Source organism: Palaemon carinicauda, chromosome 26 (assembly GCF_036898095.1).
Source record: "Palaemon carinicauda isolate YSFRI2023 chromosome 26, ASM3689809v2, whole genome shotgun sequence".
Classification (NCBI taxonomy): domain Eukaryota; kingdom Metazoa; phylum Arthropoda; class Malacostraca; order Decapoda; family Palaemonidae; genus Palaemon; species Palaemon carinicauda.
In genome coordinates, this window is record NC_090750.1 from 41,842,902 (window position 1) to 41,866,845 (window position 23,944).

The window sequence follows — 23,944 nt, forward strand, 5'->3', positions numbered from 1 at the left end:
GAGGGTCCTAGGTCGGTGTCGCAGGTTATTGCAAAGCTGAAGGCTCAAAACTCATCCCCACCTACCTGGCCGTCCATGGAGTCGACGTCCAACCTTAGAGAGGACACTCCGAGGAGATAGGGACCTCTAGATGGAGCATTCCTTCCAAACCTTGATACCCAAGGGCGGAGAGCCTCTCTTGCAGGCCGGAGAGAATCATCATCATCCTGAAAGAAGTGAGGGGATTAGTGATGAAGGAGAAGACCGTTCTCCTCAATAAGCAATGCATACATTAATCCGGATCAAATTAAATCATCGTCAAAGGATACCAAAAGGAAACATACTAGAACCGACTTACATCATGGGTCCGTAGTAGCGAGGACAGCTCGTAGCAGAACGTGCATGACTCCGGGAACCACACCATGTAGGCGGACCTTCTGTAAAAGAAAGGGGACATAAGTCTGGATGTTCCTTGAAACTTGGTTAGTGATCTTATTCACAGGCTGGGATCAGCCGTATAGCTAATAAAATGCCTATATTTATGCATATATTTAATTCTATCTATGTATTTCGTGTTCAAAATAGAAATAAATTAATTATGCCTATATTTATGCATATATTTAATTCTAACTATGCATAATGTGGATAAATATCCATACAACATCGTGTTCAAAATAGAAATAAATTAATTATGCCTGTATTTATGCCTATATTTAATTCTAACTATGTATATATATGGATAAATATCCATACAAAATCGTGTTCAAATAGCAATAAATTTCCACTCAGTACTCGGAACCGAACGCTATCCCCTTCTACTAATATCCAGTAACCACATAACATGTAACTATAACCTCATCGGTAAAATAAAGTTAACTCCGGTTCTGAACGTCTGAGTCAGGGGTGGCCAACCTATGGCGCATGCGCCAACAGTGGTGCATTTCATGATTACAAGTGACGCACTATACCCCAAGATAGTAAATGAAACACTTTTCTTTAAAATTGGTAATTATGTTCATATAATTTCATTTGGACTTCCAAGAATAGCTAATGAATATTACCAACACAAATTCAAAGTGTCATTAAAGTAAGTACAGTTTACTTTGTATTCATGTTAAATCCTTTCCTTTACAGCTAAACCAAAAGATTGGCCACCCGTGGTCTGAGTGATCTCTGTTTCCACCGGAGATCCGGTAAGAAAGGTCCGTCACAGTGAAAACGTGAACAACCTGTACGATATTGTGATTATTCATGAAAAAGGTGTTCATACCCTGGTTTCTTATCGTCTGATTGATCAAAAAAGCTAACACCTTAATATATTAAGAAATTATATTAATAATCAGTAACCACGTAACATGAAAATAATCTTCATCGGTATCACATTGTTAACCCCAGTTCTGATCGTCTGCTTGATCTCTGTTTGTACCGGAGACCCGGTGACAAAGGCCCGTCATCGTGATATCGTGACCGTCATCGGTACGATAACAATACCCTCAATTTTGAATGTGTTATCTCCAGTGAAGCCGGAGATTCGATGATAAAAGGGGCCGTAATAGTGTAATTGTGATCAATCATGACAAAGGTTCGTGTGCAAAAGGCCTCAGCCGGAGTCTGAGTGCCGGATTTCACCGTTGCACTCCAAATATCTGACTAGTTCTCACCTAATAAGTATCCATTATAGCGGAGTATAACTCAAGGCGGAGCTAAGGGTGTCGACATAAAACGACCCCAATTAATGACTCATACACTAACGTATTTATTAATAGTGCTAGCTATATTAACAGTAACCACATCAATAAAATGTGTATAACATTAAACGTACTATCATCAACTCGGATAATAAGAGGAGGCCTGAATAACTCGTGATCGTATCAAAACGGAAAACGGGAAATTCACCTCTCTTACTCGAGCTAATAAAGAAAACGAGAGAAGGGATAACTCATATCTGTAGAACAGGAAACGAGCACTATGCTCTCGCTCTCAAGGTTACATAATAAAAAACTAACATCACACAATATGATAAGAATAATAGTAAAATTGATTGCTTTTTTTCTTAGTAATTGTAATAACCAAGAACGAAGAATAACGACAACGTAACAAATAAAGAAGGATATAGTCTAAATCGAGCCTTCCTGAGGCGAGTACAAAACTAATAGACTAAATCGCTATTCTTTAAATCGCTATTCTTCGTAGGTCCAAATTGGACTTGCAAGCAAATAAATACCATAGTAAAAACTAATAATAATTAATGATAATACCAATGGTCATAAAACATAAGTGATATAACCTAGATGACAGAGTACCAGATGGGCAATAATAACTTGAAAATTTACCGAAGCGAACATAACCCAAAATGGCTGCCGATACCTAGGCAGGACAATCGCTTCCAAAACTAAAAACCACCATAGTGGAAACAGAACAAAAGCCCGGTACTGCAATAAGCTGCCAAAACAAACTATGGTACTTAACATTGGTAAGGGTGAAATAGCAATATCAGTCATGTTGAAATGACGAGAAACTTCGAAAAACACTGCAAAAACAATCTCAACTTGCGAGCAAGTCCAAAATCAGAAGGATGACCTGGTGAGCGCGAGTGGTAGGTGTCGGTAGGGTAACCCAACTGTATTCTCTAAGGCCTGTCATGGCCCTCCCCTTTGATGAAGGGATTATCTAAATGGAAGACAGCCTGTGAATAGTGGTTTACACACGCCCTTGTTAGATATACGACACCAACAAGGTGCTCGCGCGAGGGTTGTAACCTCTGCATTCCATGCTTTTATCTTTCTCTAGTATATTTGGAAGATTTATATTAGAAAAGAAGGACTTTCACCGGCCGTCACAGGTCGACCCAGAAAGTACTATTGTGATCCCCCCCAATTAATATTGTAAGAAAAAGTAAATTCCCCATGTCTGTGTTGGATGATAATAAAAACTGTTTGTGTGGTCCACATTTACATTTATAATGACAAGGCCTTTGTTTTGTAGATGTGATTATAATTAAGACTTATCACTAAGTATTAAGATACTTGTAGAAAGAATCAGTGCATTTTTTTTATATACTGTATACAATAATGATTTAAGTCAGGAAAAAGTGTATAAATTAGGTGCAAGTATACCATGTTAATTGTAAATCTTTAATAACTTGCTTTTGGGAGTTAATTGAGATGTCTTGTTGGAAAATGTTATTCAGTTACTAATTTTGTTTTGTTTACCTAAATTTATTGTAACTTAACGGATTTCGACGTAGGAAAAATCTTTTTTTGGGTGAGATAGCCATGTCGCCCTGATGGAAGTTCCTTCCGGCAGCTTCCTACTGTATAATATTTCTGCAAGTGATATTACAATAGAATTATCGTCAGGTATCACAGGGTTCTAACTCCTGGAACGACACTCCTAAGATATCGTGTATAATCACGGACGTATCCGTAAATAACCATAGATATCTGCACCCCAAACAGACTTAACTCAGTCCAGAAATCTAAGGAGGAGGATAGGTGAGGAGCTGTTACATATCCTCTCCCTTCATAGTACTGTTCGTCTCTGATAAACTTGTTCCACATAGCAGCGTAACTACCGTGAGAAGAGGCATCAGACAGGGACAATGTAACGGGTGGGCCATCAGGACGACATGGCTATCTCACCCAAAAATAGATTTTTCCTACGTCAAAATCCATTTGTTGGGCTCGAGCCATGTCGTCCTGAGGGAAGTGTACCAGAGAATTACCTATGTCTCGGTAGGAAGCTTCAAAGAGAGAGGTCCCAATACCGAAATGCACCTACTGGATTACTCCATCAAGGCATAGGTATCACTCTCAACTATATATCCCAGAACAGTTCGGAGGCAGTATTGACAAGCATGATGGTCCGACAAGGAGGCAATAAGGACCAAAGGACCGCCCTCCGCAATTGGAAATTTACTTGAGTTTAGTGTTGAGAACCTTAAGGAACCCGAAACTAAAGGAAGCATCATAGGTGAGGCATGTGGAACCAAAACCCGCCAGGAGACTAAATCCAATTATGTTCAGGAAGGATAATAATGAGAAGGTACACTAAAGTTAATGCCGCTAGAGTAATTATAATTATAATAGTAGGGCGTAAAATTAAAAGGCATGTAACAATTCACAGCCTTTTACTCGCAAGAATCGGTGCCAAGGTTAACGAGCAACCATCATTAACCGCATATGGAAATTTTTGTACACAAGTAAATACATCCCGTCCATACCCAGACATAATGTAACATTATGGGACAAATACTGACATAAGGAACCGTAGGGAACTTATGAAAAGATAAACCTGATCAATAGACACATGACCACGCCTGTACAAAAAAGGGGTAATCACCCAACCCAAATGAGATATAGCTTAACTACCATTTAGACAGTTAGGCTGTACCACTGAAGGAACACACATAGCATCGGAAAAACACATGTGAACCTGAAAAGGGAAATGATGAAATGCATTTTCCCTTTTGTCCTTAGAGCAATAACCAAATTCTTACTCATTGTTAATAACAAGCTGAAGGAGTGCCCTAGGACGCATGGTGGGCTACATCGATGCAGCGGGTTTGATAACACTTCCCGCATCCACCACAAAATGATGTATCTCCTCCAATTGCTTCAGATAATTCCTGAAGAAAACCCAAGTGGACTTCTAACCAGTATATGCCTGCAGTCCCTCAAAGAACATATATTGGAAAAGTTCAAGGAGGAAGCCACGTCCCTAAGGTCGAGACCCGATGTCATACTAGCCGGGTCCGCTCTTTGTATAAATAAGCAATTTTAGCTCAACTGTTTCAGAGATAAATCAGACCCCACTGTATGTTTGAAACAAATGACCACCCTTAAACTACACTGTTCTTAGTAAATACCTTTCTGAACAGTGCACTGGACACAGGGAAGGATCACCTGGTAGGGGAACTATTTTCCATAGACCCCAACGTTTAAAGGGAAGTTCATTCTTAGCCAGAAAAGTGGGATCAGGGTATAAATTAACCACCATTATCCACAAATTCAATGTGGTCATCGTCTCTAGAAAGCGTCACAATGTCACTTACCCGAGCACCGGAAGCCATCGCAATTAAAAAGATAACTTTCTGATTGCGATCATGAATAAAAGCCATTTGATTGTCTATGTCCGAAGCTAATTGCCAAACTTTGTCCAAAGACCAAGAGAGACTTCAGTGGAGCTGACAGCCGCAGCCTTGTACAAACCTTCGGAATTTGTTGAAGAGATCAGAGTTAAAGCCGACATCAAAGGCGTATAGTATAGGTCTACCAAGGGTGGAAATTCGACCCTGAATTTTGCCTTTGGACAATTTGACCCATTTCATCCATGACATTTCATACGGAGTCATGGTGTTAGACGACTCGTAGTTTCTGCAAATACCCACTCATCACGTTGAATTTGAAACTTCCTTCCTAGGGCTAGGGCATAAAAATGAGGGTTGTTCGATCTCCACGATAAACTGTAAATAACCTTCTGCTGTTCCTCCTGGGACAGAATCGGGTTGGTCACGGCACCAACTTGGGGTTCAAATCTGTGACGATAGGAAACCAGTTGCTCTTTGGCTACAGAGAAGCCACCAGAGCTGCCGTCCCTTGAAAGATCAAAGCCTGTCCAATACATTCCTGAGGATGTTGAACAGTGGAAATAGGTAAATCGTTGTCCAATGATTCCTATCCAGGGACACTGCGTCCATGCCCACTACTGCTTGATCCACTTTCGGTGCTACCTAGCAGGGAAGTATCATGGTGAGATTCGTCGCAAACAGATCCACTTGAAGGCCAGGGAGTTTATCTCCCCAAAGGTGGGGTGTTGACAAGTGTCAACCTTTCTTCTGAGCCAACGTAAAGACAGCTATCATTACGTGGTTTATTTGAGGAGACCTCAACTCTTGTCTGTTGATGCAATGGACTAACACCTTGTAGTCAAGGTCTAGACAGATATGAATGTTCTCCTTCAAGTATAATTTTTTGTGGGACAAGAAGACTGCCATGGACTCCAGAATATTGATGTGGAATTGCTGAAATTTCTGAGACCAACAGCCTTGCACTTTCTTGGGTGGGTTATGGCCCCCAACCATCCAACGAGGTGTCTGCACAAAGTGGCACTACTGGAGGAGGAAAGCGCAACGGCACCATCTGTGAAAGACTTTTGGCAGTGGACCACGGTCTAAGTTGCTTATGCAGTAAAACCTGAGTCATCTTCTGATGGTCGCGAAGAGCTTTGGAGGCTCTCCTTTCCCAAACTGTGCTTACATCTTTGAGTTGTACATTGAGGGAAGGGTTCGTTACCGAGGTGAATTGTAAAGATCTTAGAGCCACCTTTTTGCGTCCCTGGTGATCATCCCCGCCTCGATCAGGGATTTGACTGACGTCTCTATTTCCTTTCTCTCTGAGAGAGGAATAGAAAGGGAGTGAGACTAAGGTCCCAACAAATCTCCTACCACTGGAAATCTTGAGCTAGAGCCAGTCTTAATTTCTTGAAGATGACTTGAAATCTAAGGGACTGGAGGAACCGTACAACTCGAGTGGCTGCTTCCGAGCACTCGGTGCGGAGGGAATCCACACTAGCCAGTCGACCAGGTAAGCCTCTACTTGAAGGCCTATCTCCCGAAGTTGCTGTACGACTGCGTCAGTAAACTTCGAGAAAATCCTCAGAGCCATGTTGAGCCCGAATGGCATAGCTCTGAATACGTAGCCCATTCTCTCCAGGCTGAAACCAAGGTAGGGGGAGAAGTGTCTGCCTATCGGACGATAGAAAGACGTCTGTAAGATCTATAGAGACAATGAAAGCCTCCAAGGGTGATAAGGTCCGTACCTGCGAAATAGTCAACATACGGAACCTGTCGCACCGAACGAACAAGACGAGAATAATTAAAGGTATGCTCGAAACCTTTTTGGCACGCAAAATAGACAACCTTGAAATCTCATAGATCTTACGCAGCAGATAACTCTTCTCTTCAGAAGGCCTTATACATACTGTTCCAGATAAGGTGTTGTTTCTAGAAGAATCTCTTGAACTGTGGTGACTTTTGTTACCACTTCCAACCAAAGCCATTGAAAATGACGCTCTGTGTCCAAGGACTGAAGAACCCACAATCCTTGAACAAAGCCAGCTGTCCCCCTACCAGGAGACCTTCATTATTTATGTTGAGGACGTGAACCTCTTCCTCCACTGCCATTTCGAAGTCCACGACCCCTGGACTTGCCTCCTCTGTCAAGACAGCCTCGGAAGACGACCCTTACTCATGCACAGGGTGGAAGGCCCGGGACTGTGACACCCCTTATTAGGGCACAGCATAGACAATCTGAAGGATAGTGGCATAGGAAAGAACAAACGATATCTCATGTGCCCTAAGGCACTGATACAGATATCCACTCCCATAGACTAGTACTAACCCCGCCGCCAGTAATGGCAATGCCGTCAAGGGCAATATTGCCCAGGGGCAGCAGGGATAACGGTCAAGAGTTTCTGCAGAAAAGATCTTGCCAAAGGTGAAGGCAGTCTCGCCACTGCCGTAAGAAGCGATGTATCGCCAGTACGGATACTACAGATGAGAATAAAGTGTCTAAAGTTGACGACATAGTCGTCAGGTACTGGTACTGCCAAAGGCATGTACGCCAGATGTACCAGCGTTGCCGAAAGTATTGGCAGCGCTAGGGGGTAACAGCATTGCTGCCAGCGTCCTATGTGGCTTAAGGCACCGGCACAGTAAACCACTCCCACAGACTAATACTAGCCCCGCCGCCAATAACAGCAACACCGTCAAGGGCAAAGGTGCCTAGGGCGGCGGAGACAAACGGCAAGGGTTCCTGCAGAAAACAACAAGCCATAGCTGAAGGCAGCGCCTCCAGTGGCGGCACTGCCGCAAGCAACGACGCATCGCCAGTACAGGTACTATAGGATAGTGTGCCAAAAGGTGGCGGCAAAACCGGTAGGTACTGGCACTACCATCAGTCTGATAGCCTACACCTCAGGGAGAAGCATGCCGATGGCCATGGAGGGTCAGATCCCCTAAAGAACCAACCCCCACGATCATCAAATGCAAATACACAGCAGCATAATGATAAAATTCATGCTATGTCCGTCCCGGAAAGACTTGCCATACCGTCAGCAACGGCGGCTGCAGTCCGATCGAGAAATCTTAGAGGCTAGGACGTAACAGCAGCACATGAAGCCGGCGCACAGACATGTTGAGATCACCCTTCGCAAAGGGGAGCTCCTATGGACTGCACAGATCTAGCACGGGAGAACACGAGCGAATGCAGAATGGCGGATCAAAGGATCGCTGATGATGGCTAGGCTAAGCCTAATAGGTCGATGCCGCAGGTCGATTGAGAAATCCCAGAGGCTAGGATGGAACGGCAGAACAGGTAAGTCGGCGCACCGACGAGGAGAGATCACCCTTCGCAAAGGGGAGCTCCAAAAAAACTGCACAGTCCTAGCATGAGAGATCATGAATGAATGCAGCATGGCGATCCAACAGAATCGCCGACGAGGGCTAGGCTAAGCATAATAGGGCAATGCCGCAGGTCGATCGAGAAATCCCAGAGGCTAGTAGGGAACGGCAGTACAGGTAAGTCGGCGCATTGACAAGGGGAGCTCACCGTTCGCAAAGGGGAGCTCCAATGGACTACACAGTCCTAGCATGAACGAATACAGCATGGGTTGCCAACGAGGGCTAGGCTAAGCCTAATAGGTCGAAAAAACCGGAAGATCGAAAGCAGCAGACATAGGGGCTCAGTAAACTAGTATAACCGAGGAAAAAATCCTTAAGGGTAAAAAAGGCCGCTGCCAATGAGACCAGAAAGAAAGACCTGATCGCCATCGGTGAACCTGTCTCCGACAAAACTACCACCCTCTAAGCAAGGGTAGCCGGGACCGACGCTCATAATACTAAAACTTAAACTACATAAAAGCATAGTAAAAGTAAACATAAAACAGAGCCCAAGGCATCGTAATGCCAAAATAAAGCTAGCTAACGTGATACTAGTGAAATAAAAAGGGCGGACACATGATCAACATGGTGCCCAATGGCTAGCTGGACTCGGAGCGCCCGGCTCCCTCATCGCCATAAAGTTAATTAACCACTCCCCGAGGGGATCTAAAGCAGTTACAGTTAAATCAAACTAAAAGAGGAGGGTACTCAACTTTGATGACAAAAGGGAAGCCGTCATGCGAGGAGATACTCCAAAAAGCAGAGAAAAGGCGCTTTTGACAAAAACACGAACGCGCAGGTAAGCTGCGAAAATTGGAATGAATTTATCAGACACGAACAGAACTATGAAGGGAGAGGATATGTAACAGCTCCTCACCTATCCTCCTCCATAGATTCCTAGACTGGGTCAAGTCTGTTGGGGGTGCAGATATCTATGGTTATCTACGGATACGTCCCTGATTATATACGATATCTTAGGATATTCGTTACGGGGGTTAGAACCCCGTGATACCTGACTGTGATTCTCTTGTAATATCACTCACAGAAATATTATACAGTAGGAAGCTGCCGAAAGGAACTTCCATCAGTACGATATGGCTCGAGCCCAAAAAATAACTTTAAGGTTATCACTTCAGGATTGGGGAATTATTAATTTTTATTATTTTTTCAGGTAAAATTGGAGAAAGATGATGTGGGGCTTGAGCTTAATGAGCTTGAAGCTGCTGCACACATGGTCTTAGAAGATGAAAGTTGTTTGAGTCCCGAAGAGAACATCAATACCGTTGCAGCTAGTTTAGCAGATATGACTATAATAGAGAATGGGGCAGCCCTTCTAGGCGAGGACAATCAGGACGCAGTTGATGGAAATGTCACCCAAAAGAGTGAAGCGTTGTCACACATAAGTGACAGCGATTCTTCTTCCAGTAGTGATAGTGACAGTGATGATGATGAGGATAGTGATGAAGAAACAGACTCCTCAGATTCGAGCGATGACTCAAGTGATGATGACTCTGAAAAAGAAGATTCATCTTCAGACTCGTCAGACCTGGATTCAGATGATGATACGTTATCAGAAAGTGGGGATGTATGAGTATCTGAATTGGTCAATATTTCTGTTAAGTTTGAAATTACTGTACTATTTTATGTACATCTTTGGTTTTGTTCTTGCAAATTTGTATGTCAAAAGTTATTGTTATGGAAATTGTTTTTCACTTTATCAATAGGTTTATAAATTTTTTGGAGGAAAAATTATAATCTCGGGTTATATATTTGCGCTACCTTTGATGTTTCGTATTTAATCCTTGAAGACTGCGTATATGTTTTGTAAGAATATACATAGAGCAATCGTTATTAAACTTAACAGATGAATACTCAGTAAATTTCGCTGGGAAGCAATAGGATCTTAAACAAAGCTGCTTCTGTGGCCATTAAAAAAAGTACTAACTGTGAAAATGTGATGTCATATAAATTACAAAGGGTTTTACTTATTATTATGCCTACTTTTGCCTATAAATACTGTACCCTCTTAAGGTTAGCAAAGGTTAATGCAGTGTTAAGCAGTAGTGTAATGCTCTTGTTCAACATTTCATCATAAGTAAATGCAATGGAAGCTTCACAGTCTTGTCTCATCAAGATAATTTTAAAATAAAGATAGTAATGCATTTGCTTGAGGGTTTATTGGTGTACTAAGACAAACAGTCGGCCCTCGATCTTCGCATGTTCTATTTTTATGGATTCTGCTATTCGTGATACAGAGAACCGCTTAATGTATTGAATAAAAATTCATCCATTCGTGGTTTTGCGATAAGTACTCGCAGAGAGCTGATGATTTCAAACTGACCATGCTCTTTTGCATCCAGCCTCCCCCCCCCTCTCCATCTCTGCACAGCACATAGCCCATCTCTCAGCTACAAATAAACATGACAAATTTATAGTTAACACCTGTAAACTATTCAGTATTAAATCATTTGGATGGTAATCCTAACAATAAGGACAAAGAAGTTCATACATGAACTGTTTAAGTAATATTTGATATGTAATATATACACTAAGGGTGATAAAAAATATAAATTTGCATGACAGTTCAAAGAAAAGATTGTGTGTGTGAAAAATGTCAAATTGTTAGAATTGGATTAGTGTTATTTAATTATCATAAGCTTGAATAATTTTCTATCAGAAAAATTATTTCAAAGAAGAAAAATTGGGAAAGAGGAATTTATAATCTGCAACTTCCTCATTTATTAATAATAAATGGGCACTTTTTAAAATAAAGCTTTTTAAAATTACCATTACGTGATGATACAAAATTTGTTCAGTTAAAATTATCTCAAACTTTTACAAGGTACTTTGACGCACCAAATCAAACAGGAAATTAATTTATGCTACACCCTTTCCTGAGGATGTAAATCATTCACAGCTGTGAACCCTTTTTTTCCCATTCTAACCTTGTGATAAATGCTATAAAAATTGCAGGAGACTGGAAATTATAGTGGGGCAAGTTTCACATTCTTATCTTGCAGAGGTTTCGTTAAAAAATATAAATTGTTCTGTTAAAAAATAAAAAAGATAAAGGAAAAATATTTCTTTATGAAACAAACAAATGATACTGTATCTGCTTTAAGGCCAGGCGTCTATCGTTATGTTACATGGAGAGTTTGACTTATACATATAATTTTAATACGCTTGAATAGTCTTTTTTTCATTATATTCATGTATTTAAACTACAGTGCTTGTTGTAATTTATTATGCGGGAAGGAATCAAATATCAAAAGGAAATTAGCTGAAAATAATCAAATATAAATGAAGAAAAGATGATGTGATTAAAATTCAACGTAAAGAGTGGGTATTAATTTACATGTAACATAAGGATTTTTATTGAGTGAAAGTGTGTGTGTTAGTTATTGTAGTACATCAAAGACTTAACTGAAAGAACTTTGTAAACATTAGTGATGTTTTATGGTAATTTTTTTTTTTTACTTGTGGTAGAATAAATATTCACGCCTACATTGAAAAAGAACTACAAGTATTGTAATTACAGTATTTTATTGTATATGAAACCTTTAAACATCGCACTCTATTTCATCAGCTCCGCCCCAATAGTTTAAGCAGACGTTATTGCAATCTACAAAAGCATGACTTTTCATAAAATAATTGTGCTTCATTAAAGCATTTTCTCTTGTATATTCTATTTTAGGTACATTTCAACCATCAACTATTAGTGACTTTCTTACTCTGCAGTATCAGTGAGTGTTATTAGAGATGAACTAGTGTTTCGTTGTTACTTGTACATAGAGTGATATGGCGATGACTTTCGTGTTAACCCCTTTAACCCCAAGCTATTTGTAACTTTCCAACCCTTAACCCCCAGGCATTTTTTTTTTCAAGCACATTTTGCAATATATATTTTTTAAATTGCTCTAACAGCCTTAGTTTTAGTCATAGAGAGGTCAGGTTGGTCTCATTCTTTTGGAAAATGCCTGAAGTTTCTCATAAGATTGTCAAAAAATATGCAAAAAAAATGTAAATAGCAGTTTTTTGAAAGGATGTACCGGTACGTCCATGGGGGTAAAGGGATGAGTTTTGTGAAACGTACCTGTACGTCTATTTGGGGGTAAAAGGGCTAAGAGTCGTCTAACCTTGTACTAAGCTGTGTTAATAATGTAGAATTACCTCTGAAACCATGGGAAAACAATGTAGTGCAATACAGTGGATTACCTAGTGTTAATCAACCGCCAGTAGGCAATGGTCAGTGAGTTGATAGGTTATGGGTTGACCAACCCTTGGGTAGCAAGTATTCATGGATTCTTGATCTTCACACCTGTCTCTGTTATCTAACCACTGCGAATAAGGAGGGCCGACTATACTCAACTTATATTTTATTAGTACTGGTAAAAGGTAACTATTTTATGTGTACAGATGTTTCAGTTTACTTTTTTGTGCAATATACATTGGAGAGTGTAATTTAAAGGTTTTAATTTTGTTTTATGTCATTTCATCTTTAATTTTAGTGTTTTATATTATTTTCATGTTAAGTTTTGGACAAAAGTAAAGGTTAAAGAAATTTAATTAATTATGTATGTTTTGTCCCAATGATGAAATGTGTGTAGTTTTCATAGCTTTAACTTTCAGGTCTTGTATAATATCTTTTCACAGCAAGTTTCCATGATTTCTCTGGAGGTTGTTTAGAAGATAAATTTTGTTTTCATTGTGGAGCTAATTGTGGAGCTAACTCGCCACATTTATGGGTGTCCTAAATATAGACTGGAACAAGCAATCTTTGATACTGAAAATAATAAGCACACAACCTTTGGTGCAGCGTGGAAAAAGCTTACAGGTAATAATGATAATGCCCAAAAATCAACTTACCCAAGCATTTTGTCCAATCCGTGTTATTCAACTTCTAGTTCCAAAACTGTCCGTACTTCCACAGGTCCTAATTAATGATCAATCCACCTCCAGTGCATGAAGTCACTCAAAACCATTATATTCTAGTACTTCTGCCATTGCTCTTGAATGTTCAACTAGAGGCACTTGTACTAATGAAATTAGCAAAAATGCTAAAAGCACTGCAAGTCAAAATAATTTATAAAGTAAGAATTCAGATTCTTGTAGGAAAATGGTTTAACACACTAGCCACATCTGATAACTCCAAAGATACAGATGGTCCTTGTGAAGTAGAGATGGTTGAAATCTGAGAGAAAAAAGTGGGTACTATACTTGAAAGTGGAACACCTTTAAAATATAATAAAAACAAATTTACCTTAAAGAAAGATTCAGTAGCTGATGTAGCAAATCAAAATGTTTCAAAAACAGAAACAAGGCTTCAATGTCCAGCTTTTAAGTGTGAACACAACAAGCTACCACAAGTGTAGTAAAGGTCAAGATCCATAAGAACTTTTAAGATGATCAAGAAAGTGAAGGTGGATCAACGAATTATGTACCATTTGAAGAAATAAATCCATCTCCGGTTATTTGAATCACTGGGAAAGCAATCAGTTTTAATAAAATGACTATAGACAATAAAACAGCCCACAAAATATCATGCATCTACAATGATTGCTTTATCTCTGAATTTTGTAAAGTTGAAAATATAAATATACTGTACATAAGATTGGTAATATGATTAACAACTTTATTAAGAACAAAATTAGAAACCCACAGTGCTGTTTGTATGTGTGATGATCATATGATAAAAAAGCGTGTAACAGGCACTCTTCATAAGGATAATCAGGAAGCAATTCATAATCAGTGTAACCATCAGGAAAATAAGAAAAACGTACAGTGATTAAAACATTGTTTATACGGCTAAAGAAAAACCCAACTGTAGTAAAATAAGCAGAAATAATGCTCTACCTAGTGGAAATTAATCTCCATTGCCTTTATGTTCTATCCATATGTAATTCATTGGAATAATAATGGCCTTAGAACCAGTTTACATCAATGGAAAATTCAAAGCCTATTAAAAAATAACCCTTTAGTAATATTCCTACACCATACTAATGATACTATTCCTCCTATAGAAAATTACACTACAGCATCTCGCTCAGTCTTTTCTACTGATGCATTATGAACTGCTATTTATATTCATTATAATGTAACTTACTATGCTAAGATTAACACACCTGTATTTCAATTATTGGGAGTTAAGTACATCTAAATAATAACTCCTTTTCTATATACAATAAATACAATCAATCTTCTTGCAGCTACAATTTGTAAAATTTAGCAAAACAATTCCCAAATAAGCAAGATGATGATTTTTTAATCTCAGACCTCAATGCCCACTATCCCTTTTTAGATGCCGATTGTATTACTGACAATACAAGTGGTTCCAAGGTTGAACAAATAGTGAATGATCATATCCTTTATATATTAAATGACGTTGACTCTAGTACATACTATTAAAAGACTCATGGAACATATTCCTCAATAGACAACTATTTGTTCCAACAATATTATTGATGTTTTCAGTGGAGCCCACCAGATGACCTTTAAAACAATGACCATTTCCCTATATTAGTAACCATGTTAGAATATACACCATGGTCTGCCTCCCCATTCAACATTATAGTACAGTACAAATAAAGCTGAGTTGGATAAGTTCAAGCTTTATATGGGAAAGTGCCTCCATTTCATTATCACAAGACCGAGATGAAAAAATGATTTCTTTGTAAAGTTCATCATTCAAGCAGCTAATAAATCTATGCCTCTGACTATTGTCTGACCAGTGAAACACTCTTTCCCATGGAGGTCAGATATGCTAACACAATCAATTAAAGAGAAACATGCTATTAGAAGAAAATAAAAAACTCAGAAATTTGAATACTAGTTGGGAAATGCAGTCAACAAACTTGTTGATGAAATATTTCAATAAGATTTCTGTTAAATTTAGAAAATACGCAATAAAAGGGAGGGTAATATCATAGCAAAAATATATATCTAGTACTGTATATCAGATAATACTTCAATCCAGAAGGTGGGGCAGAAGTTTTGAAAAATTAATGGTCCCTATAACAGACCTACAAGTCGTGCATTATTGCATAATGGGTCACCAGTTCATAATACTCAGACAATCTCGAGTATTATTGGACAAAATATTGAAAGCATAGACAGTATTGATAATGTGGAAGCCCACTTTCGATCCAACAAAAGAATAGAAGCAATTATACTTAGTTTGATACTGTGGAATATGTATAATATAATGAAAGATTTACCGAGGAGGAGCTGGAATTTACACTAAAAAACTGTATTTCAATGGCCCTTGTCAAAGTTAATATAAATTTTGAAATAAGAAATCTAGCCCCTTTGGCAAAGGTCTATCTAGTGGAATTTTATGAAAATTTCTTTGGACCAAATTTGTATTTCCAAAGGCATGGAATCATGCAATAGTAATACAGTGAGCCCTCGTTTATCGCGGTAGATAGGTTCCAGACCCGACTGCGATAGGTGAAAATCCGCGAAGTAGTGACACCATATTTAAGTATTTATTTAACATGTATATTCAGACTTTTAAAACATTCCCTTGTACGTAGTAGTTAACAAACTACTGTACCCTTTAATGTACAGAACACTTAATGCATGTACTACAGTACCCTAAACTAAAACAGGCACAAATATTAAAGGCGATTTTATATCATGCGTTTCCTAAACACGCCAAAAAGCACGATAAAAAAATGGCAACCAATGTTTTGTTTACGTTTATCTCTGATCATAATGAAGAAACAAACGCATTTAGTGTACACATCTGTGTATAGGTTAGTTTTTGCATCGATTATATTGATTATACAGTGATTTTGTTATTACCAATGTTTTACTTAATTTTTCTTAGGACTTCCAAAAGTGATAAATAATGATATTACAGTAAAAGCTTTTAGAAAATATGTTATTACAAATATTATTTACCGTATCTATATAAAATCATACATACGTAGCAAAGCAGGAAAACAATTTACGAGAGAGAGAGAGAGAGAGAGAGAGAGAGAGAGAGAGAGAGAGAGAGAGAGAGAGAGAGAGAGAGAGAGAGAGAGTTGTTTTACATACATAAATGTAAATTTTAAACAAAAAAAAAATAGCCCCATTTCATAAAAAATAGATTTTTACAAATATTTTACTTTATCATATTACAGTAGTCTGTATAATACTGTAAAGTTCAGTACAGTATGTTGTTGTTAGTCATGGCGATGAAATTCTCACGAAACAAAAACACGGCATTCGATTACAACAGCCGATCTCTCTCTCTCTCTCTCTCTCTCTCTCTCTCTCTCTCTCTCTCTCTCTCTCTCTCTCTCTCTCTCTCTCTCTCTCTCTCTCTCAAATGATATATTTGTTGCTCCTCAAAGTTTCATTTATATTGAAAATCAATCATGATTTAATTTTCCTTACTTTCTCCAATCTCGCACCATCGGTCACATCGCGGTATTTTCGAAATTTCCGGAAAATCCGCGATATATGTACTGTATATACACATGCGTTATGAAAAAAATCCGCGAAGTGGTGAATCCGCTATGGTCGAACCGCGAAGTAGCGAGGGATCACTGTACTGTACCAATAGCTAAGCCAGGAAAAGATCCCAGTAAATCAAACAGTTATAGACCAATTTCTTTGACCAGTTGTGTTTGCAAGTTACTGGAAAAGAAAATGGCAAATATGGAAGTAATTTGTATTTTTCCTAACTGTACAAACTTGATCCTTTGCATAAGAGAATGACAACAGTGAATGGGGAATACGGCAATTAACAATTATGGTGGCGTTAACAACTGCCCCATTGTTACTGGCCAATTGCAGGGAAGCACCCCCTCCCCTACTGGTTCATTAAAAAACCACTTTGATAGCAACTGGGACTTTCTATGGGGTTGGTGATGATGGGAAAGTATAAGTGAAGGACTCTGTTTTATATGTTAGGAAAAAATACAAATTGCTTCCAGATTTTTTATTTGTTCCTACACAAATACAATCCATTGTCCTTTACATAGGAGACTCGTCTTTAGGTGGGAGGAAGTCCCCGTTACATCTACTGTATCTGGAAGTTTATCCCGGGATACACAAAACTTTTTCATTGAGATGCTAAAGGAGTTAGGAATCCTAACTGCACGTGTACTAGTGGCATAGTAATACCAGTGGGTCCACAGCCTTGGCATCATAGGTTGTTCTGAGCCGAGTATCTTGGTGTCATAAACCTGGCAAAGGTAAATGTTGGATTTGCCTTAATCTGTTTGAAAGGCATAAAATATAACTATGGATTTGCCTGGTTACGTCATACTTCCCTCGTAAGGAGTGTGGGGAAAAAGACTCAACTACACGATGGCTACATGATGAGCGGGGGTTATCTGCATCCAAAAAATTAGCAAGGCTTTTAATACTATCACGAGGGGAAGACTTTTAGAAAAAAAAAAGGAAAAGGCCAGTCATTCTTCAATTTCTTCCAAGACTTAAGCCCTGTCCACGCGATCGAACCTGCTTGATGAGCAAACGGTGATACCAGACCACAATAGGTAGTGAGAATTAGGTTTGATGATGTCAGAAGGGGGAAAACCAAGGGCAGGGATCTAGCAACACTGTTTCTTGCCAGATCCCTGCCTGTGGTTTTCCCCACTTCTGACATCATCAAACTTTATTCTCACTACCTATTGTGGTCTGGTATCACTGTTTGCCTGCCGAGCATACTTGATTGTGGATAGGGTTTTGCTCATAACCTATGCCCTTCATCTGATATTGATGGTTCTGAGAGAGGAGAATAAAGAAGTGCTTCAGTGCCATCACAGAACACAATGGCAGCTGATCAGGATAATTGGTTATATATCTAAGGCTCATGATATGGAAAGAGGAAAACCTCGAATTGGGGACTGATGGAATCTGGGTTTTGGCAACAAATTAAGGGACAAAGGAGAGCAAGACCTGCTTCCATCCCCTTAAATGGGCAATGTTGAAAGAGAAGCCTTGCAGCTCACTAACCTGTTTAACTGAGGCCAAGGCAAACAAAAAATCTTTTTTAAGGGTTAGGTACCTGTTTTAGGCTAGCCTCAGTACCTTAACAATGTTCCATGGTAGAGATCTCACTACAACTGTAGGGCAGCTCTGGTCAGAGCTCTGTATGACCATTGAAAGCTCTGCCAAAGAAGAAATGTCTAAAGACTTGGCTTGAGGATGAGCGATAGCCTTTCACCACTGAAACTGAGCAGTTTCTCTCCTTTCTGGTGTAAAGTAAAGAGTTGGCTATCGTTGGAATAGAGGCTTTGGGAGGAGAGACACCCCCTCCACAACTCCAACAACAAAAGATGGCCCACTTGACTTGATACATGGAAGCTGAGGATCTACGGAGGTATCAGAACATCTCTCTCTCAGCTTCGCATGCTTGACGATGAAGTGATTCCACTGTACAGGAAAATCCAGGTGTGTGGTTGGCAGAATAGGTCAGGAAGAGGCGGTAATTTCTCCGAGTCTCCACCAACGTAATTAGAAAGTCTAGGTACCATTCTACTTATGGCTACTTCAGGGCCATGAAAGTCAAGTTGAAATTAGGCATCTCTTGAACTTGATCTAGGATGCTTCTTATCAGGAACAAGGGTGGAATTCATGAGTTCTGCCTTCTGGTCTGAAATCAGAGAGCAATAGATGGGGAGCTTGTGGTTCAGTGAGGTTGCAAACAGGTGTATCATTGGCAAACCCCACAAAATCACGATTTATGTCTATATCTGAGGACTCAAAGACCGCTCGGATCCCGCCACTTGCGTCTTTCTGCTCAATTTGTCTGCTACTATGTTCTTCCTGCCTAGAATGTGATGAACTGTCAAGGAAATTGACTTGCACTCCACCCACTTGAGAGTTTCTACTGTAAGCTGGCAAAGCTGCAGTAATACACCTCAGTACCTCCATGTTTGTTAATGTAGGCCACCACAGTGGTGGTGTTGCTACCCAGTAACCAGCCAGAAGAGGACAAAACTGTTGGAGAGCCAGAAAGGCTGCTCTAATCTCTAATACATCTATATGGTATCAGCGCTCTTGATCGGACCAGCATCTTGATATGTTTTGATTGGTGTCTCCTCCCCAACCTTCTTTGGACATGTCCGTGAATAAGAGAAATTCTGGAGGTGGTTCGATTGGGTACCCCTCTGATAGTTCAGTACTTTGCTGCAGTAAAGGGGCTTGAAAGTCTCAACGATGGGCTGGGCAATGGTCGTCGGGTGATTTTCCACCCTGGCAGGTTCAGCCATACCGCTAAGGGCAGTTCTGAGAGACCAGACTAAGACTGGACCTCTATAAGTCTTCTTCTTAATTACGTTTGATCTCTTTTTGCTCTGTCTGAATTTTATTGCCGACCACTATTTGAACATCGACCAGGTTTTCTACATGCTTCAAATTTAGATGCCATCATCCTCTGGCAGATCCCATTGTGTGCTGACTTAGTGTTTTAAGAAAGGCATAACTAACCCCCACTGACCAGTGTATGCCCACCTAAAGAGAGGCAGCCCCTCTCTAATAGACAACTGGTCCCCACTGAAATCTCTTCCATGTTGAGCCAAATGGGATAGGAGGACTGACATCCTCTGATAAGAGGTAGATAACGTGGCTTGCTGCTTCTTTGTAAACCAACCCCTCTGATGATGATCTAGAAAATACGAAAATGGACCTTGCTATCGACAACTCCAACTCTGGTTCTAATATTGTGACATTAGAACCTTACTGGTGCCATGTAGAGAAGAAGAGAAAGAATGAGATATTTGAAAAACATAAAAACATAGTGAAGCAGAAATATTACCTGGTCACTATGAAATAGTGAATTATGAAATTTTTTTTTAATTTAGAATTTGAAAATGGAACACATGAAAATGTGAATGCTTTTAGGGCCAATAGTGAAGAGTAAAAGTATGTGAAGGGCAGTCAAAAATTCTTCCCCAGGAAAATGGAAGTCTTTCAATAGACACTATCCCCCATACAAAGCAAAAGATTGACACTATCCCCCATACAAAGCAAAAGATTGAAAGCACTTTCAACTTTGAATGGTAATTATGTCAAATTGTTTTCGCACCCCATTTTTAATCAGAGTAGGGGTGTGATATATGCTCCAGAGTTACTAAAGATAGAGGAAAAAGAAATTGTGGATGAACTGAAAAGTCAAGTAGTAAAAGTACTGTAGTTAAAATGAGAAAGAGAGTCTGAGAATATGTTCCTCTTGCTTCTTTAATTCTAACTCTTGATCAGTATAGACAATCCAATTTTATTAATGATAGTTGGATATCTTTAAAGGAAAAACCATACACTCCTTCACCATTGTGATGTTATCATTGCCAAATTTATGGTAATTTAACCCAAAAGTGCAAGGAAAAACTAAATAATAAGCTAGCGGTTTGTGCCAGACATGGAAAAAAAGTCATGGAGCATGCACAGAAAATTCAAGTTGTATTCACTGTGTGGAAGCACACCAGCTACATCTGAAAGCTGTGTTAAGTTTATTTTTGAAAAAGAAATTCAGGCCATTAGGACCATGGAAAGGGTTACTTTTAACGTGGCTCGTAAAAGATCTTTTGAAAAGCAGATAAGGGCGGGGCAACATTTTTCATTGGTTTTGAAGAAAAACTTGCCAAAACACATTGACAAAAATAGTATATTCACTTCTATTATAAAGAAAGATATGAAAGTGGTTGAAAAAGATGAAAGTCCCATAGCAAATGTATACCTGGAAAGTGTAGAAAAATCAAAACAGATACTTAAAGAACAGAAAGATATTAAAAACTATCTACCCCCATTCTAAATAATAGTACAAACCTCTCTAAGGATGTGTCTTTGCCTTACTTGATGGAGGTTTCACCTAAAACTAATTTACCTGGTGCACCTGTAGTGAGGAAGGTGTAAAAACCTGATAGCTCACGACCTTATAATTGAAAAGGAGAGAAATCTCTATCTTTCTTTCCCCCCTTCCAAAAGAAACATAAAAGCTATGACTTGAAATGAATATGATGTTATGTCTGCCGATGTTTCAGATCAACTGGAAGACGACTTAAATCAGAAATTAAAGTTTAGGTCCACCATCCCCCTCAACAATTAGATCAAAAGGACACAAAGTAAAAGACAAACACAAAACCCAATACACCGAAACCCTCAAGAGAAACCACTGGGAAATAGTGTTGGATCAAAGATTGTTAATGGGATGACTTCATTCAAGATGTCTTCCAAAAAATAAACTATTGTTTCTTCCATCATTTTGCAATGGAATTATCTGGATTTAAGGGTTAAATATGAAGAACTTAATTTCTTCATTCATGAGCACTCGACCATTAATTGTATGTGTACAGGAGAGCAAGTTCAATGCTAATACTCCTTGTCATCGAAAGTATGTCAGCTATAGGGCACCATACGATCAACGAGCAGGGAGCCATGGCGAAAGTTTTATATATTTTCGTCGAGGTGTTCTCCAAATATCTTTATCTATCTGTAACCCTCTGCAGGTAGTGGTTGTACAAATAGATATAGGGAGAAAATACACATTCAGCTCTCTGTACTTGCCTCTCAATGATAAAATCTTGTATGATAATTTAGTAGAAGTGATTCAACAACTCCCTCAACCTTTTCTCTTATTAGGAGATCTTGATTGTAGACATTCGTTACGAGGTGAAATTCCAGCAAACACAAGGGGCAATATTATATCAGTAGTTGTGGAGAATAAAGATGTAGGACTCCTTAATACAGGAGAGCCCACACACTTCCATGTTCAGACAGGTACTTTGTCATGCAATGACCTATCAGTTGCAAGTTCTAACTGCCTTCTCAATTTTGATTGGAGAACATTGAATGAATGGCACACTAGTGATCATGTACCATTCATTATAAATACCAACAATGGTCCACCTTTATAGAGATCTCCACGATGGACCTTTGACAAGATGGACTGGGATAGATTTTATGAGCTAAGTGAAATTGAAGGGAATGCCGAACAGTTTGAAAGTGTTGATGATGTCATGGAATTACTGAATGGAACTCTCAATACAGCAGGAATCAATTTGGTTCCCAAAACCGAAAGGTTACTCAAACGGCAACCAGTCCCCTGGTGGCCTTCAGAATTAACTGCCCTGCACAGAACTACAAGAAAATCTTTGACTAGATTGCATACACGCCGTACAGAGGAGAATTTGATAATATATAAATGTAGAGCACAGTTATGTCGTGCCATGAAAGAAGCTAGGCGCCAGTCTTGGATGTCTTTTGTTTCCTCCATCAACAGTAGAACACCCCCATCTTGTGTGTGGAAGAAAATAAAAAAAGATAGAAGGAAACTTTACCCCAACCCATCACCAGTGATGAAGGTGAATGGTCAGAATATGACTGGAGCAATTGAGGTTAGGAATGCCCTGGCTCATCATTACTACAATGCATCATACAAGTGTGAAGCAGCTCCTGGTCACCAGTATAGAAGCATTAAAGAGCGGAAAATGCAAGATTTTGCAACCGAAAAGGAGGAATCTTATAATGCTCTTTTGACCAAAAGGGAATTTGATTTGGCACTTGCTAATTGCAATGGTACATCCTTTGGACCCGATAGAATTCCATATGCAATGATTAAACATGTACCTGTTAATACCGAGTTATTTATTTTAAGCATTATTAACAGAATATGGCATAATCATAATTATCCAAGTGTTTGGGAACTAGCCCTTATTTTAGCCTTTTTAAAACCGGTAAGGATAAGTTTTTAGCAGCAAACTATTGACCAATTGCATTGACATGATTACGTAAGATTATGAAGATAGTCAATGCAAGACTGGTGGGGTACCTGGAGAGGAAAGGTATTTTATCACCTATCCAGTGTGGATCTAGAAATATGCACTTAACAACGGATGTGCTGATATGACTTGAGTCCTCTATTTGTGAAGCCTTTGCTTCCGAAACAGCACCATGTAACAGTTTTCTTTTTTTTCTTGAAAAGGCATAAGATACTGCATGGATATATGGTATACATGAAACCATTCAAAATTTAGGATTGAGATAAGAGCTACCATTGTTCATTCAAGCATTCGTTCCACATCGATTTTTCAGAGTTAGAGTGGGTGAAAATCTCAACTGACAAAATGATTCAGTGGGCTAATATGAATGGGTTCACGTTTCCGACAGGCAAAACTGTTGTTAATCCATTTCTGACATATAAGGGGAGTACATCCAGACCTGGATATATACATCAAAAGTCAACGGACCCCGTGTGTAAGTGAAACTAGATTTTAAAATTAATATTTTATTGCAGGCTGACATGGGTTCCTCACTTGAAAGCCTTAAAAGTAAAATGTATAGAGGCTCTGAATATTTCACAAGTTTTGTCCCATACATCGTGAGGTGCAGACAGCAAAACTCCTTTCAAGTTATACAAGGCTTTAGTTTTTAAAAAAATAGCTATGGATGTGAAATATAACAAATTTGGAAATAATTTGTATTTTTCCTAACATAGAAACCTGGAGCTATTTATAGGGTATACTTTCTGCGCAGCTGAAAGACGAGCCATGATAATTTTAGTGAGAGATAACTACCCCATCCGCTAGTTAG

At 39.1% G+C, this 23,944-nt stretch overlaps 1 protein-coding gene and 1 long non-coding RNA gene across 2 annotated transcripts in view; one reads left to right on the forward strand and one right to left on the reverse strand.

Moving 5' to 3' along the window:
* Positions 1-10,197, forward strand: part of LOC137619508 (protein SHQ1 homolog) — a 183,787-nt gene extending 173,590 nt beyond the window's left edge. Inside the window, exon 9 of the mRNA XM_068349600.1 lies at positions 9,591-10,197. Coding sequence (XP_068205701.1) covers positions 9,591-10,010 — 420 coding nt within the window. The 3' untranslated portion in view covers positions 10,011-10,197. The remainder of the gene's footprint in view (positions 1-9,590) is intronic.
* Positions 10,198-13,135: 2,938 nt separating this feature from the next.
* The window catches only part of LOC137619509 (uncharacterized), a 93,327-nt gene continuing 82,518 nt past the window's right edge, over positions 13,136-23,944 (reverse strand). The window contains exon 2 of the long non-coding RNA XR_011039916.1: positions 13,136-13,485. This is a non-coding gene — a long non-coding RNA (uncharacterized lncRNA). The remainder of the gene's footprint in view (positions 13,486-23,944) is intronic.